We start from the raw sequence: 17,917 nt of genomic DNA, 5'->3' as shown, positions 1-17,917 counted from the left end.
TATCCTCAAATCCTGTTACATTTTAGCAACTGCCACCATGTAAGGTATAATATTTATACTGACTGAATATTTCGGTAATTTTTTACTTTTAATTTACTTTATATTGTATTTTTTAATTGAATGTACATGTTCATCAGAGCATCATGTCCCTGACACTGCTATCATATACTTTATATACTTCATTGCGTTGCTCCCTCATTTCATTTTCTTAAATTGTCAAAAAAAATGACTGTTAATGCGAGAAAATAACCTCATGTGAAAAAGATTTGTCCCTTGTGTGCTCCACATCCCCCGCAATTAACCCTGATGAATGTAGAAGAGCTAAATATATCCAGTTCATCCAGCAAACGGTAATTTATTCATGACATTGTATTACACAGCATAACACGACCAAGGTGCTGACAACTCCTTAAACAGATGTTACTTATAAATGCAGAGGTGTAGCAAAGAAAGTTTGCATACTTTTGAAAAAAATGACTTTGCCAAATAAGTCATGTGCTGCCTTGTGGTGCTCCACAGTATGAGTCTACATATTTTGCCCAAATGTTTTGGTTAATTACTAGGTATGATCGAATACTTCGATTTTCCGGCTTCGCAAATATTTTCCGAATAGCTCAACGCAATTCGACTATTCACGAATATTCGATGCGCAATGTAAGTCTACGGGAAACCAAAATAACTATTCGGAACTATTCGGGCTTTCTCATAGACTTACATTGCGCAACGAATAGTCAAATAGCTGCGAGGTATTCGGAAAATATTCGCGAAGCCGGATAATCGAAGTATTCGATCATCCCTATTAATTACCATTAACATTTTAAAGGGGCCTTCCAGCTAATAGATGTTACAGTCATATGAAAAAGTTTGGGCACCCCTATTAATGTTAACCTTTTTTTCTTTATAACAATTTGGGTTTTTACAACAGCTATTTCAGTTTCATATTTCTAATAACTGATGGACTCGGTAATATTTCTGGATTGAAATGAGGTTCATTGTACTAACAGAAAATGTGCAATCCGGATTTAAACAAAATTTGACCGGTGCAAAAGTATGGGCACCCTTATCAATTTCTTGATTTGAACACTCCTAACTACTTTTTACTGACTTACAAAAGCACTAAATTGGTTTTGTAAGCTCATTGAGCTTTGAACTTCATAGGCAGGTGTATCCAATCATGAGAAAAGGTATTTAAGGTGGCCACTTGCAAGTTGTTCTCCTATTTGAATCTCCTATGAAGAGTGGCATCATGGGCTCCTCAAAACAACTCTCAAATGATCTGAAAACAAAGATTATTCAACATAGTTGTTCAGGGGAAGGATACAAAAAGTTGTCTCAGAGATTTAAACTCTCAGTTTCCACTGTGAGGAACATAGTAAGGAAATGGAAGAACACAGGTACAGTTCTTGTTAAGCCCGGAAGTGGCAGGCCAAGAAAAATATCAGAAAGGCAGAGAAGAAGAATGGTGAGAACAGTCAAGGACAATCCACAGACCACCTCCAAAGACCTGCAGCATCATCTTGCTTCAGATGGTGTCAATGTGCATCGGTCAACAATACAGCGCACTTTGCACAAGGAGAAGCTGTATGGGAGAGGGATGCGAAAGAAGCAGTTTCTGCAAGCACGCCACAAAGCGATTCGCCTGTGGTATGCAAAAGCACATTTGGACAAGCCAGTTACATTTTGGAAGAAGGTCCTGTGGACTGATGAAACAAAGATTGAGTTGTTTGGTCATATAAAAAGGCGTTATGCATGGAGGCAAAAAAACATGGCATTCCAAGAAAAGCACTTGCTACCCACAGTAAAATTTGGTGGAGGTTCCATCATGCTTTGGGGCTGTGTGGCCAATGCCGGCATCGGGAATCTTGTTAAAGTTGAGGGTCGCATGGATTCAACTCAGTATCAGCAGATTCTTGACAATAATGTGAAAGAATCAGTGACTAAGTTGAAGTTACGCAGGGGATGGATATTTCAGCAAGACAATGATCCAAAACACCGCTCCAAATCTACTCAGGCATTCATGCAGAGGAACAATTACAATGTTCTGGAATGGCCATCCCAGTCCCCAGACCTGAATATCATTGAACATCTCTGGGATGATTTGAAGTGGGCTGTCCATGCTCAGCGACCATCAAACTTAACTGAACTGGAATTGTTTTGTAAACAGGAATGGTCAAATATACCTTCATCCAGGATCCAGGAACTCATTAAAAGCTACAGGAAGCGACTAGAGGCTGTTATTTTTGCAAAAGGAGGATCTACAAAATATTAATATCACTTTTATGTTGAGGTGCCCATACTTTTGCACCGGTTAAACTTTGTTTAAATGCGGATTGCTCATTTTCAGTTAGTACAATAAACCTCATTTCAATCCAGAAATATTACTCAGTCCATCAGTTATTAAATATATGAAACTGAAATAGCTGTTGCAAAAACCCAAATTGTTATAAAGAAAAAAGGTTAACATTAATAGGGGTGCCCAAACTTAGTGATGAGCGAGCAGTACCATGCTCAGATGCTTTGTACTTGTTAAGAGCAGTTGGACGCTCGGATGGGCGTGACGCGAGTATAATGGAAGTCAATGAAGATTTCCCGGAAAAATGCTCAAGTCCCTCATCGACTTTTATTATACTTGGGTGCTCGATTCGCTCCCATCTGAGCATCCAACTGCTCTTAAAGGGAACCAACCAGCAGGATTTTCCCATGTACAGCACTGGCAGTGCCATACTGGCACTACTAGCATGATGAATAAAATCATACCTTCAATTTTCAGATTGGATCTGTGCTTGCAGAAAAAAATGTTCCGAAAGGTTCAGAAATTGGTGCATTGTTTGATTGACTTGTGCAGCGGGGTGGACCTTTGTGGGTCGGGTCCTGTGTGTAAATTCCTCCTCTGGCGTCCTCCTGGCTTGCCCTTAAGCTTTTATTTAAATTTCATGCTGCGTTGCCGTTACCACTGTTGGTGTGATAATGTATTCATTAAAATGGCGCCGGAGTCAGCGCATGTGTGCTCAGCGATCTCCACCATCATTTTATTGAAGACACTGTGGAGAAGACTGAGCGGCATCGGCACATATGCAGATGAAATAAAAAAAATTAAATCTGCACACGCGGGTATGCTGCTTATAGCCTTCTCCACAGTGTCTTCAATAAAATAATAAAATGGCACCAGAGATCGCGGTACGCACATATGCGGACTACGGCACTATTTTAATGAAGACCTCATCAGACCATCAATGCACATATGCTGCCAACAGCAGTAATGGTGACGTAGCACAAAATTTAAATAAAGAAAAGGGGCAAGCCAGGAGGACGCTGGAGGAGGAATTTACCCAGAGCATCCGACCCACAAAGGCACACATCAAGCAAAGAATCAATTTCTGGATCTTTTAAACATTTTTTGTGCATTAAAGATCTAATCTGAAAACTGAAGGTATGATTTTATTCACCGTGCTAGTGCCAATATGGCACTGCCTTTACTTTACATGGGAAAATCCTGCTGGTTAGTTCCCTTTTAACAAGTACCGAGCACCCGAGCATGGTAGTGCTCGCTCATCACAAATATTAATCTTAAGATGGAGAGCAATTATAATATAATTACTCATACATGCCCTCAACAATCCTCCACCCATCCTGTTCCCGCTTTTGCTAGTTACTACTAGTCTTCGGCTTCCTGGTTCTTTCTGCGTACTTAACCACTTACTGACTGCAGCAGGAACCGCCAGAGCTAAAGTCTGGCTAAACAGGTATTCTTGGAGCGTCCATGATGGTAGCAGAACGCACAGATCTGCCGGTACTAGGTGATTGGTTTTGGGACTTATAGGAATCCATGATGGGGAGCATCGCTACTTACATTTTTAACCAATCTCTGAGAAATTTTAAGAATAATTTTGATTCTCTTAGCAAAGGCCAAACTGTATTCTTTACTGGTTTGCAAAGTGAAGACATCTCTTAGTCGCCCTACAGAAAATAAAAAGCATGTTTTCTCTCCTCAGACACTGGGTTGGAATCTTGTTTTTGCACCTCCTGTGTACAGTGCCTTATGATTTGCATATTGTGTATCAAAAGCTATCAATTTGTGTTCCAGGGAAGCTAAAAGAATGGACCCTGATTCTTTATGGTACCGCTGAGCACCCGTATCACCCTCTCAGCTTTCATCATTCAAGAACAAAAGCCCTGGATTTATCCACTGTTGATATGGATCCGTCTAAAGTTGCATTCTTTCAAAGTCACTTGGATTTTGAGGAAGAGGACGAGTATTCAGGTACAAGTCTAGGGTATGTCATGTATGTAAAAAGTGGCTTAACAGTTATGGTGTTATATTATCATATTTTAACTAATTTTGGGAAACCACAAATCATCATAAATCAGATTAGAGACCCTAAAGATACGAGGGCGACCGATTTCAATGAAAAAGTATTCACTGTGCTAAGGAATGTACTTCCTTATTAATTACTCTTAAGGCCACGTCTCACTAAGCGACATTGCTAGCGACATCGCAGCTGAATCACGGTTTTCGTGACGCAACAGCAATCTTGCTAGCGATGTCGCTGTGTGTGACATCCAGCAACGACCTGGCCCCTGCTGTGAGGTCGCCGGTCGTTGCGGAATGTCCTGGACCATCTTCTTCAAAGGCGATGTTCTGCTGGGCAGGACGCATCGCTATGTTTGACACTGTGTGACAGGGTCACAGTGACTGCTGAGATTATTATACAGGTCGCTACTCTGACCTGTATCGTTACTGAGTCGTTGGTAAGGTCTGACTGTGTGACATCTCACCAGCGACTTACCAGCGATCTTTTTCAGGTCGTATCGTTTTCGGAATCGCTGGTAAGTCGTTAAATGTGACGGGGGCTTTATTCTCTAGATACAATTGTTCCCAGACTAATTAATGACCTCTTTGGGCGAAAACGCCTGGACTCCACACCGACACTGTAGCAAACAGCTAGAGACATTTGTGCGGCTACTTTATCATACTTGGCTTACAACATTGCCTAGACTAGATACAATTCTATCCACTCCTCAGCTGAGATCTGGTATAGCGATGCACTATATTGCAGCTTCTGAATGTAAAGAGCGTTCTCCTTCATTGCCTACAGACATTTCTCTGGATAATGGTGAGAATTTGCAACATCCCGTTTATCAGGCTGTGTTCACATTTCTCTTCTGCCATTCTGATTTTCTGTTCCATTTTAGGAGCAAAAAATGAAACTAATTTCCAAAACGGATCTTTTGCATAACTGATAGTAACAGAAGCAGCCGAGGGACCATTCACTATTACGGGGTACACCTTTTTTTCCCGCTTGGTGTCAGATGTTAAAACTGAAGAAAAAGCACACCATGCAGAACTTTCTTCTGTGCTGAAAACTGACATATAACAAAACCCCAAATGTTCCCCTAATAATCAATGGGGTCCCTCTGCCTCTATTTGCAGCTGTTCCATTTACTTTAATTTTAATTTAATTTCTGTTCCTAAAACTGAATAGACAAAATCCGAATGGAAATGTGAACATGACCTTAGAAAGCTATATAAGTTTATAATGAATCCAAAACCTCTATGGATTATTTTGAATAAGAATTGCAATTTGTTACAGAATCAAAAATCCGCATAGCGAATAACCAAAATGGGATAAAATCAAGTTTTCTTTGCTTCACTAGTTAAAGGGAATCTGTCAGCAGGTTTTTGCTATGTAAGCTGAAGCCAGCATGCTGCAAGGGTTAATACAGAAAGGTCAGGCATGCCTGTTTTGTCACAGTTTGATTTTTTATTTTCTATTTGTTTAAGCAGCAGAACCCTTGTCATTACAGGACTAGAAACTCACATTCTCGCCAGTCCTACACGCTCCCTCCTCTGATACCTCACTGTCAATGTACAATCTCTACTGAGAGCCTGGTGTGGGTGGGGGCAGCTTTCTTAAATCTGCTATATGACTAAACCTAAAAATTCTGATTGCGGCAAAACAGCTACACCCAGTTATCTAAGTGATATACCATTGGATTAATGATCTCTTTGCCTACATTATGCTGCTCTCAGATGAGGTAGCAAAAACCTGCTGATAGATTCCCACTTAATATTTCTGAACAAAGTTTCAGGCCTGAGCATAGAATTTAATGTAAAAGGTAGAATCAAGTGTGCAATGGCATCATGACTGGTAATGCCAGGGTAGTGACTGCTGGACGTATTTGTATCTTGTCTGCAAGATGATTTATTAATTTGAAGGAAAAGTAACTTTTTATCCGCACAAGTTCTGCTTGGTTTCAGACCGGATGCATATTTAATGTATGGATTTTAGCTGCTGGGATTCATTCTTGAACTTGTAGCTTGAATATTGAAAAAGATCAAGAATGTAAACGGAGACTAAGCTGCTCCCTGCTGCATTGGAAAAAAGGAGATGCTGGTAATCTGTCTTCAGAAAGCCTAATCGTAATCAATAAAGATGCTATGCTCTATCGGCCGATTTCTGCCCATACCGCATCTGCAAGTGACTTAAATATTAGCATCATGGAGGTGTATGAACTAGAAATGGCCCATTGTGATCACTGAATCATGCACTATATTGTAGCTTGTAGAACTTAAAATATCATGATGTACTCGTTTATTGATTCTTTAAAATACGTGTAAGGGATATGAACATTATAAAAATGTTTTACTTTTGTTAATAGTTACCTTTAGATACTAATATTGTATGAAGTTTCTTCCTTCGTGTATTTTGATGACCCCCTGAAATGTATTTTGCAGCCTTTGCCAAGTTTCAGGTTATTCTTTTGTGGATTTGTTTCTCCCAGTAATATAGGCTGGATGTCCGATATTGGCTTATCAAAGATCCTGCTGTCTTAGAGGTTGTCCACTTCTTTTAACGTTAATGGCCTATCCTTGAGGCCTCCGACACACTCACGTGCCGCTGGTCCGTGTGTGCCATTTTTTACACGGACCGGAGACACGTGCACACGATGACCTAGGTAATCCCTATGGTTAGGAAACACGTAAGTATTTTGGAAAGGAACGTGGGTCCGTTCCGTACTTGCATGTCTCTGTGTGTTAAAACCGCTGACATGTCCGTGTTGCTCCGGCAGCACTGGTGTCACACGGCCCGCACACGTACCACACAGATGTAGTGTGGATGCGGGCCCAAGTGACACGCGCCGGAGAAAACACACATGTCAGAGTAAAAAAATCGTTACTCACCTTCTCCAGCCCTGCTGTCTCTGCCACTGCTGTCACTTGCTGCCGACCGCTGCTCATTATACTCATTTAATATTCACTTCACTGCGGCCGGCAGCAGCAGCGGGGAGACTGCAGGGCTGGAGCCGAAGATCAGCACCACGGACAGCAGTAAGGACTACGTGAGTATGCAAATTACCGGTTCTCCGTGTGTTATCACGGATAGCACACGGAGAACACACGTGGCCCGCACATACCAGAGACACGTACTTACCTACACGCAACACGCAGTTACCCGTGATTTTCACGTGAGTGTGTCGGAGGCCTAAGGTCATCAATCTCTGATAATCTGTGGTCCGACACCCGACACCGCTTCTGATCAGTTGTTCTTGGTGCAGGTGGCTGGAAATTCTCAGTTCCCGAGCTTCCACATCTTTTAATAGCAGCTGTAGCCAGGTACTGCAAATCTGTCTGCTATTGGTTTGAATGGAAGGCGAATGTGCAGTACCCGACCTTGGCCGCTATCAGAAGATGGGGCAGCTCCGGAACTGAGCATTTACGGCTGTCACCACCAATACTGGAAATAGCTGATTAGCGAGGGTGTGGGATGTCGGACCCTGGCCAGTCAGACATTGATGACCTATCCCAAGTTTATGCCATAAATGTTAAATTAGTGGAAAACCCCTTTGATTCGCTCATATATACACGGCTTCTTTCTTGCACTTCCTTTGTGTTTTTCTTCTTTTTCTAAAGCATGTTATCTTTGCCTTCCCTGAGACCTGTACATACTTTATGCGTTTCCCTCTTTTTTTACATTCTGCATATCTGTGTGCAATCCCCTCCCCACTTCTATCTCTAAAGGCCCCGTCACACTAAGCAACATCGCTAGCAACATCGCTGCTAACAAACAACTTTTGTGACGTTGCTAGCGATGTTGCTGTGTGTGACATCCAGCAACAACCTGGCCCCTGCTGTGAGGTCGTTGGTTGTTGCTGAATGTCCTGGGCCATTTTTTAGTTGTTGCTGTCCCGCTGTGAAGCACAGATCGCTGTGTGTGACAGCGAGACAGCAACAACTAAATGTGCAGGCAGCAGGAGCCGGCTTCTGCGGAGGCTGGTAACCAATGTAAACATCGAGTAACCAAGAAGCCCTGTCCTTGGTTACCCGATATTTACCTTTGTTACCAGCCTCCGCCGCTCTCACTGTCAGTGCAGGCTCCTGCTCTGTGCACATGTAGCTGCAGGACACATCGGGTTAATTAACCCGATGTGTGCTGTAGCTAGGAGAGCAAGGAGCCAGCGCTAAGCATTGTGCGCTGCTCCCTGCTCTGTGCACATGTAGCTGCAGCACACATCGGGTAATTAACCCGATGTGTGCTGTAACTAGGAGAGCAAGGAGCCAGCGCTCAGTGTGCGCTGCTCCCTGCTCTGTGCACATTTAGCTGCAGCACACATCGGGTAATTAACCCGATGTGTGCTGTACTAGGAGAGCAGGGAGCCAGCGCTCAGTGTGCGCTGCTCCCTGCTCTCTGCACGTGTAGCTGCGTGAGCTGGTAACCAAGGTAAATATCGGGTTGGTTACCCGATATTTACCTTAGTTACCAAGCGCAGCATCTTCCACGCGGCGCTGGGGGCTGGTCACTGGGGGCTGGTCACTGGCTGCTGGTGAGCTCACCAGCAACTCGTGTAGCCACGCTCCAGCGATCCCTGCCAGGTCAGGTTGCTGGTGGGATCGCTGGAGCGTCGCAGTGTGACATCTCACCAGCAACCTCCTAGCAACTTAGCAGCGATCCCTATCGTTGTTGGGATCGCTGGTAAGTTGTTTAGTGTGACTGGACCTTAACACAGAGAGGAGGTTATAGGAGAATGAGGAGGAGAGGGGGATTCTGATGCATTTGTAAAATATTTGCCAATCACCGCACCAGATAAAGGGCTTACAAAAGGTCCAGTCACACTAAGCAACTTACCAGCGATCCCAACAACGATAGGGATCGCTGGTAAGTTGCTAGGAGGTTGCTGGTGAGATGTCACACTGCAACGCTCCAGCGATCCCACCAGCAACCTGACCTGGCAGGGATCGCTGGAGCGTGGCTACACGAGTTGCTGGTGAGCTCACCAGCAACCAGTAACCAGCCCCCAGCGCCGCGTGGAAGATGCTGCGCTTGGTAACTAAGGTAAATATCGGGTAACCAACCCGATATTTACCTTGGTTACCAGCTCACGCAGCTACACGTGCAGAGAGCAGGGAGCAGCGCACACTGAGCGCTGGCTCCCTGCTCTCCTAGTACAGCACACATCGGGTTAATTACCCGATGTGTGCTGCAGCTACATGTGCACAGACCAGGGAGCAGCGCACAATGCTTAGTGCTAGCTCCCTGCTCTCCTAGCTACAGCACACATCGGGTTAATTAACCCGATGTGTCCTGCAGCTACATGTGCACAGAGCAGGAGCCGGCACTGACAGTGAGAGCAGCGGAGGCTGGTAACAAAGGTAAATATCGGGTAACCAAGGACAGGGCTTCTTGGTTACCCGATGTTTACATTGGTTACCAGCCTCCGCAGAAGCCGGCTCCTGCTACCTGCACATTTAGTTGTTGCTGTCTCGCTGTCACACACAGCGATCTGTGCTTCACAGCGGGACAGCAACAACTAAAAAATGGCCCAGGACATTCAGCAACAACCAACGACCTCACAGCAGGGGCCAGGTTGTTGCTGGATGTCACACACAGCAACATCGCTAGCAACGTCACAAAAGTTGTTCGTTAGCAGCGATGTTGCTAGCGATGTTGCTTAGTGTGACGGGGCCTAAATGCTCTGCACCAGTAAAATGGTTAAACATTTCTAATGAACACTACAGTATGTGAGAAGTTGCTGAACTTTGCAATTAGGAATTAAATTAACTATCAAATTTGTGTGCAATTAAAGGTCCTTAACACTGTACAATCGGTCAATTAGAATTGTAATTGTAGACGGAAAACATTTTTGGGTTTTTTGTCCTGACATAATATAGTGGTATTGTACCATATAGCTATTTTGTAATTAAGTCTAGTGTGACCTTCTGAAAGTAAAAATCACTGATCACCATCTCTGTACGCTACACTTAAAGGTGATGTCGACAGCTGGGCAGTGCAAGGTTAGTCATTTCAGGACATTAATTAAAATAAATATACACTGTGTGCAGAATTATTAGGCAAATGATTATTTGATCACATGATGATTTTTATACATGTTGTCCTACTCCAAGCGGTATAGGCTTGAGAGCAACTACCAATTAAGTAAATCAGATTATGTGCATCTCTGTAATGAGGAGGGGTGTGGTGTAATGACCTCAACACCCTATATAAGATGTGCTTAATTATTAAACAACTTTTTTTCCTGTGGCAAAATGGGTCAGAATAGAGATTTGACGGGCTCTGAAAAGTCCAAAATTGTGAGATGTCTTGCAGAGGGATGCAGCAGTCTTGAAATTTCCAAACTTTTGAAGCATGATCACCGAACAATCAAGTGAAATAGCCAACAGGGACGCAAGAAGCGTGTTGGGCAAAAAAAGGCGCAAAATAACTGCCCATGAATTGAGGAAAATCAAGCGTGAAGCTGCCAAGATGCCATTTGCTACTAGTTTGGCCATATTTCAGAGCTGCAACGTTACTGGAGTATCAAAAAGCACAAGGTGTGCCATACTCAGGGACATGGCCAAGGTAAGAAAGGCTGAAAAATGACCACCTTTGAACAAGAAATATGAGATCAAACGTCAAGACTGGGCCAAGAAATATCTTAAGACTGATTTTTCAAAGGTTTTATGGACTGATTTTATGGACTGATGAAATGAGTGACTCTTGATGGGGTCAGATGGATGGGCCAGAGGCTGGATCAGTAAAGGGCAGAGAGCTCCACTCCGACGCCAGCAAGGTGGAGGTGGGGTACTGGTATGGGCTGGTGTAATCATAGATGAACTTGTGGGATCTTTTCATGTTGAGGATGGAGTGAAGCTCAACTCCCAGACCTACTGACAATTTCTGGAAGACAACTTCTTCAAGCAGTGGTACAGGAAGAAGTTGGTAACATGATTTTCATGCAGGACAATGCTCCTTCACATGCATCCAACTACTCCACAGCGTGACATGGCCCCCTTGTTCACCTGATCTGAACCCCATAGAGAACCTGTGGTCCCTCATAAAATGTGAGATCTACAGGGAGGGAAAACCGTACACCTCTCGGAACAGTGTCTGGGAGCTGTGGTGGCTGCTGCACGCAATGTTGATCATAAACAGATCAAGCAACCGGCAGCATCTATGGATGGTAGGCTGTTGAGTGTCATCAAAAAAAAGGTGGCTATATTGGTCACTAATTTTTGGGGGTTTTGTTTTTGCATGTCAGAAATGTTTATTTTTAAATTTTGTGCAGTTATATTGTTTTACCTGTTGAAAATAAACAAGTGAGATGGTTATATATTTGGTTTTTATTAAGTTGCCTAATAATTCTGCACAGTAATATTTACCTGCACAAACAGATATCCTCCCAAGATGGCCAAATCTAAAAAAAAAAACAAAAAAAACCAAACACTCCAACTTCCAGAAATATTAAGCTTTGATATTTGAGCCTTTTGGGTTGATTGAGAACATAGGTCTATGCCCGTATGTGCGTCAGGAGTGCAGGAGATTGTCACAGCAGGTAATGGTCTCATCTAACCTCCTGACAGCAGCGCTTGTCATCCCCTGCAGAAACCTGGGCTGACCTATTGATGTTCGCTCAGGTCACTGCACTACTCTCCCAGCCAACGGGGAACATTTTGTTCTTCATTGACTTTGGACAGTGACTACGATATGGATTGTCGTGGGACCCCCTTATTGGATTACGCTGTACCCGGATTTGATTGTTCTTTTCAATAAATTGGTGAAAGAGGGAATGTTTTGGGGAGTGTTTGTTCAAATATAACTTTTTTTGTTGTCTATTTTTTTTTTTTATTACTGACTGAGTTGGTGATGTCGGGTATCTGATAGACGCTTGACATCAGTAACCCCAGGGCCTGATGCCAGGGGACATTACACATCTGGCATCAACCCCATATATTACCCCGTTTGCCACCGCACCAGGGCATTGGGATGAGCTGGGTCAAAGCGCCAGGATTGAAACTTCTGGGACGGTTGTAGCCTGCTATTTTTAGGCTGGGGAGTGTCCAATAACAGTGGACCTCCCTAGTCTGAGAATACCAGACCATAGCTGTCTGCTTTACCTTGGCTGCTGATCCAATTTGGGGTGGACCCCGTGTTTTTTGTTTTAAATTAATTTAAAATAACAGCATGGGGTGCCCCCTGTTTTGGATTACCTGCCAAGGTGAAGCTGCCAGCTGTGGTTTGCAGGTTGCAGCCGTCTGCTTTACCCTAGCTGGCTACAAAAGATAGGGGGGGACCCCACGTTGTTTTTTTTTTTGTTTTTTGGCTAAATACAAGGCTAAGCAACCTTTAGTGCCACATGAAAGTCACTAAAGGGTGCCAGCTGAGAATATGCAGGGGGGGTAGGACAGTAGATGTCTTTTTCATCTATCTCTATCTATCCCTCTGTTCATTCATTCATTCATTCATCCATCTATCTCTCCGTCTCTATATCTATCCATCTCTATATCTACTCATCTATCTATCTTGCTGCTTCCGTTTTTTTGCGGTCCGCAAAAAAACGGAAATCACACGGATGACACACGGACCGTGAACGGAACGGATGTCACACGGACCGCAAAAATGGAACGGTCATGTGAATGTATCCTAAGCCTGTTATCTTAATCATTAGTGGGTCTCAGCAGTTGGGAGCTGTAGTCCAACTCCACCCCCCTCGTTGATTAGCAGCTTCTGTCTATAGAAATGTACACTGAAGCCCTGGTTTGGGCGGGGGCAGCTCTCAGCTCTGCTACATGCAAAATCTAAACTTGTTCACTGTGTCAGGATGGCTGCAACCAGTAATCATGTGATATATCATTGAACTCTGGGCCTTTTTGCTAACATCACAGTGCTCTAAGATGAGTTAACAAAAACCTGCTGAACGATTCCCTTAAATATCACGCCTCTTGTTGTAAAGATTGAGTGTAGGGACACTCTCCTAGCCAGTATCACACTTGTCCATATTTTTTTAGCTGTTAAAAATGGTGGAAATGGTTACTAAGAGGAGTATTAAATGCAGTAAATCAATTTTACTACTTCTATAGATAAGTAACTCCATTAAAAGGAGTTGTCCAGAATGAATAAAAAAACCTTTTTTGTATTTTAGAAAGAACTCCAGCGCCCAATAATGTAATTGTCTGGACATCAATTCTACGTTTTCTTGTAACAGACATTTTTTTTTTTCTTTCCAAGGTCCTTGTCACATAGAATGTGGAGACAGAGGATGTGATGGGCCTGGTGCAGATCAGTGTCTCAACTGTGTCCACTACAGCCTTGGGAGCGTCAAGTCTGGCAGGTAACTTGGAATAGGACTTATAAGCAATAAGAACTGTAGAACTTATCATGTTCCCAGTCAGTGGTAGTTGTACTTGTTATCATAACTTTATCTGCCTCCGAGCACCATGTGGTCCTCTAGCTAACACCCTGCCGTCCTAGACAATGTTGTATATAGAACTGACTTCTCGGTTCCTTTGTTGGTATTGCATTTCAAGAGTGCAATGTGACATCACTGTAAATTGATGACGTTAATTATTCCTTTTTTATGACTTATTCAGAAAATGTGTGAGCGCCTGTCCCTTGGGATACTTGGCAGATGTTGCTGGTAGAAGATGTCGGCGCTGTCACAGAGGATGTGACGCCTGTTTCGGACGGGGGCAGAATCAGTGCAGCTCCTGCAAGAGAGGGTTCTACCTTCAACCTGAGATGAATACATGCACAACATCTTGTCCAGCTGGAGCCTATGCTGAAGAAAGTAAATATTTGCTTCTCTCTATTCTTCTGTGTGTAGGTGTGCTTATGAATTCTACAGTGACCACGCATTTGATTTTAGTTCTCTTGCAAATGTCTTTTGAGTAAGAATGAATGAACTATCACCAAATATGTCAGAGGTCGATCTCATTTTGTTCCTTCTGCTGGTTTATAGACAAGATAAATCATTGGGATTGGCTAAGGATCTGGGAGACCTCAATGGTTGGAAGAAATTGCTTTCAGCCCAAAAAAAAAGTATGTGGTCAACAGCTAACTTGTGTATAGCAAGACTTAGGATTAGAGTTGAGCGGACTGGGAATAATCCGGGTCCGGCGGATCCGCGGCGGCTTGATAAAGAAGTCCGGATCCGATCCGGAATCCAGCACCATATATGTCAATGGGGAGTGGAATCGAGAGAGAGAGAGAGAGTGAGACCGGATCGTGCACCCTCCAAGAGAACAAACAAAAATGTAGAGAGTAGAAATTGCATAATTCTAATTATTTGCTTTTATTTTATTTGCTTGTTACACTAATTAATTGGCACATGAAAACTCACTATCACATTTATTGTGATTTCCTAACATAACTCATTAGTTTGGCTAAATGCGACAAAAAATAGAACAGTTGTTGTGTGACTTTTTCTTTATATTTTCGTCTCGTTCCAACATTCATAGCTGTGCAAACCTGGAGAATTATACCAAATTGTATATATATATGTATATATATATATATATATATATATATATATATATATATATATATATATATATATATATATATATATAATGTATGTGTGTGTGTGTATATATATATATGTGTATATATATATATATGTATGTATGTATGTATGTATGTATGTGTGTGTGTGTGTATATATATATATGTGTATGTGTGTATATATATATATATATATATATATGTATGTACAGTACACACCAAAAGTTAGGACACACCTTCTCATTCAAAGAATTTTCTTTATTTTCATGACTGAAAATTGTAGATTCACATTGAAGGCATCAAAACTATGAATTAACAAAAATATTTAGCAAAAACGTATGAAACAGCTACAAATATGTCTTATATTATAGGTTCTTCAAAGTAGCCACATTTTGCTTTGATTACTGCTTTGCGCACTCTTGGCATTCTCTTGAAGAGCTTCAAGAGGTAGTCACCGGAAATGGTTTTCACTTCATAGGTGTACCCTGTCAGGTTTCATAAGTGTGATTTCTTTACTTATAAATGGGGTTGGGACCATCCATCAGTTGTGTTGTGCAGAAGTCTGGTGGATACACAGCTGATAGTCCTACTGAATAGACTGTTAGCTGCTTTTTTCTTGCCATAATACAAATTCTAAGTAAAGAAAAACGAGTGGCCATCATTACTTTAAGAAATCAAGGTCAGTCAGTCCGAAAAATTAGGAAAACTTTGAAAGTGTCCCCAAGTGTAGTGGCAAAAACCATCAATCGCTACAAAGAAACTGGCTCACATGGAGACCGCCCCAGGAAAGGAAGACCAAGAGTCACCTCTGCTGCAGAGGATACGTTTATCCAAGTCACCAGCTTCAGAAATCGCAGGTTAGCAGCATCTCAGATTAGAGACCAGGTTCACCAGCTTCAGAAATCGCAGGTTAGCAGCAGCTCAGATTAGAGACCAGGTCAATGCCACACAGTTCTAGCAGCAGACACATCTTTAGAACAACTGTTAAGAGGAGACTTAGTGCAGCAGGCCTTCATGGTAAAATAGCTGCTAGGAAACCACTGCTAAGGACAGGCAACAAGCAGAAGAGATATAGTCAAAGGCTATGTTGTGAAGTGAAATTTTAATGCCGCGTGTTCCAATTTACCAATCAATTTTTCCCCTATCTACATAATTAGAGAAAAAGTGACACGAAAAGTGTATCTGCACCGTCGCATTTACAATCACGAAATTTTGCACAGATACCTCATGTGACCCAGGGAACGTCGTAGACCATGTTTTGACAGGAAAATGTAACCCCACGCTTTACAGTTACTCTCCAAAAAACATGGCTCCATTAAAGTAAATGGAGCCTGGAACTACAGGTTATTAGTAGGAGCTGTGATTGGTTGCTATAGGAACAAAAGACATTCATAGTCTAAGAAGCTTATATGTGAGGTAATAAGATGTCGGTGGGGAGACTGATAGAGAGAGACAGACAGACACTGACTGGGAAAGAGACGGACGGGGCACATTACTTGGCCAATTTAGTTAAATCTGTGTGGAATATTTGGGTGTTGAAATATATGTTGTGAAATGCTTCTATTAGCTTAGTTTTTGGCTTTTAATAATTACATTTCTATCTATTTGTTCTGTGTTTTTTGTGTGCAGAATAGAAGCCAGGTAGTAGAGCTAGTGTGTATGTATGTATGTATGTATGGAGGTATGTATGTATGTATATGTATGTATGTATGTATGTAGGTATGTATGTAGGTATGTATGTATGTATATGCGTGTATATGTGTGTGTGTATATATATATATATATATATATATATATATATATATAATATATATATATATATATATATTTATATATATAATATATATATATATATATATATATATATATATATATATATATATATATATATATATATAAAATGTGTGTATGTATGTGTGTGTGTGTATATAATATATATATATTATGTATGTGTGTGTGTGTATGTATATATATACATATATATATATATAGATGTGTATGTATGTATGTGTATATATATGTGTGTGTGTATGTATGTATATGTGTGTGTGTATGTGTATATATATAGATATATATATATAGATATATATATATAGATATATATGTGTGTATGTGTATGTGTGTGTGTGTGTATGTGTGTGTGTGTGTATATATATAGCTGAGCGTGTGTATGTCCGCTGAAGGAATCTGCACCATCGCATTTAGAATCACGATTCCCTTCACTTCGCCAAACAGACCTAGTTCACCAACCTTGTTTCCTCACTTGCCAACAATCCAAAAAAACTCTTTGACACCTTTCACTCCCTCCTCAGTCCCAAAGTACAGACCCCTGTCACAGCCCTTCATGCTGATGACCTGGCCTCGTATTTCACAGAGAAAATAGAAAACATCCGCCAAGAGATCAGCTCCCAGCCACCAAGCCCTGTGAATCCCATCCCTCCCCATATTCCATCCAGCTCACTTTCCACATTTGACCCAGTCACAGAGGAGGAAGTCTCCAGGCTCCTATCCTCCTCTCGTCCTACAACTTGCCCTACTGATCCCTTCCCCACACCTCTACTCCAGTCCCTCTCTCCGGTTGTCGCCACTCACCTAACTAAAATCTTCAATCTCTCTCTCTCTTCGGGTATCTTCCCCTCCTCCCTCAAACACTCTATCATTACTCCATTATTAAAAAAACCTTCTCTCGATCCGTCCTGCACAAGCAACTACAGACCAGTCTCCAATCTCTCCTTCATCTCTAAACTCTTGGAGCGCCTGGTCTACTCTCGCCTCACCCGCTACCTCTCCTCTCACTCTCTTCTAGATCCTTTACAGTCTGGCTTCCGCCCTTTACACTCAACAGAAACTGCCCTTGTCAAAGTGACCAATGACCTATTGACAGCAAAACGTAACGGTGACCACTCTCTGCTTATTCTTCTTGACCTTTCTGCTGCCTTTGACACTGTTGACCACCATCTCCTTCTCTCTATGCTCCACTCTATCGGCCTAAAGGACACTGTTCTTTCCTGGTTCTCTTCCCATCTTTCTGGCCGCTCATTCAGTGTATCATTTGCTGGCTCCACATCTTCTCCTCTTCCTCTCACTGTTGGGGTCCCTCAAGGCTCAGTCCTTGGCCCTCTTCTTTTCTCCCTCTACACTGC

The 17,917-nt window shown here is 42.3% G+C and overlaps 1 protein-coding gene across 1 annotated transcript in view; it reads left to right on the top strand.

The window, feature by feature from the left end:
- PCSK6 (proprotein convertase subtilisin/kexin type 6) overlaps positions 1 to 17,917 on the top strand; it is a 390,964-nt gene that overhangs the window by 307,658 nt on the left and 65,389 nt on the right. The window contains exons 14-16 of the mRNA XM_075346016.1: positions 4,085 to 4,261; positions 13,503 to 13,605; positions 13,865 to 14,061. Coding sequence (XP_075202131.1) covers positions 4,085 to 4,261; positions 13,503 to 13,605; positions 13,865 to 14,061 — 477 coding nt within the window. The remainder of the gene's footprint in view (positions 1 to 4,084; positions 4,262 to 13,502; positions 13,606 to 13,864; positions 14,062 to 17,917) is intronic.

The sequence above is a fragment of the Anomaloglossus baeobatrachus genome, chromosome 4 (assembly GCF_048569485.1).
Source record: "Anomaloglossus baeobatrachus isolate aAnoBae1 chromosome 4, aAnoBae1.hap1, whole genome shotgun sequence".
NCBI classification, from domain to species: domain Eukaryota; kingdom Metazoa; phylum Chordata; class Amphibia; order Anura; family Aromobatidae; genus Anomaloglossus; species Anomaloglossus baeobatrachus.
The sequence above is the reverse complement of the archived record's forward strand: the minus strand, read 5'-3'. Positions and strand labels throughout refer to the sequence as shown.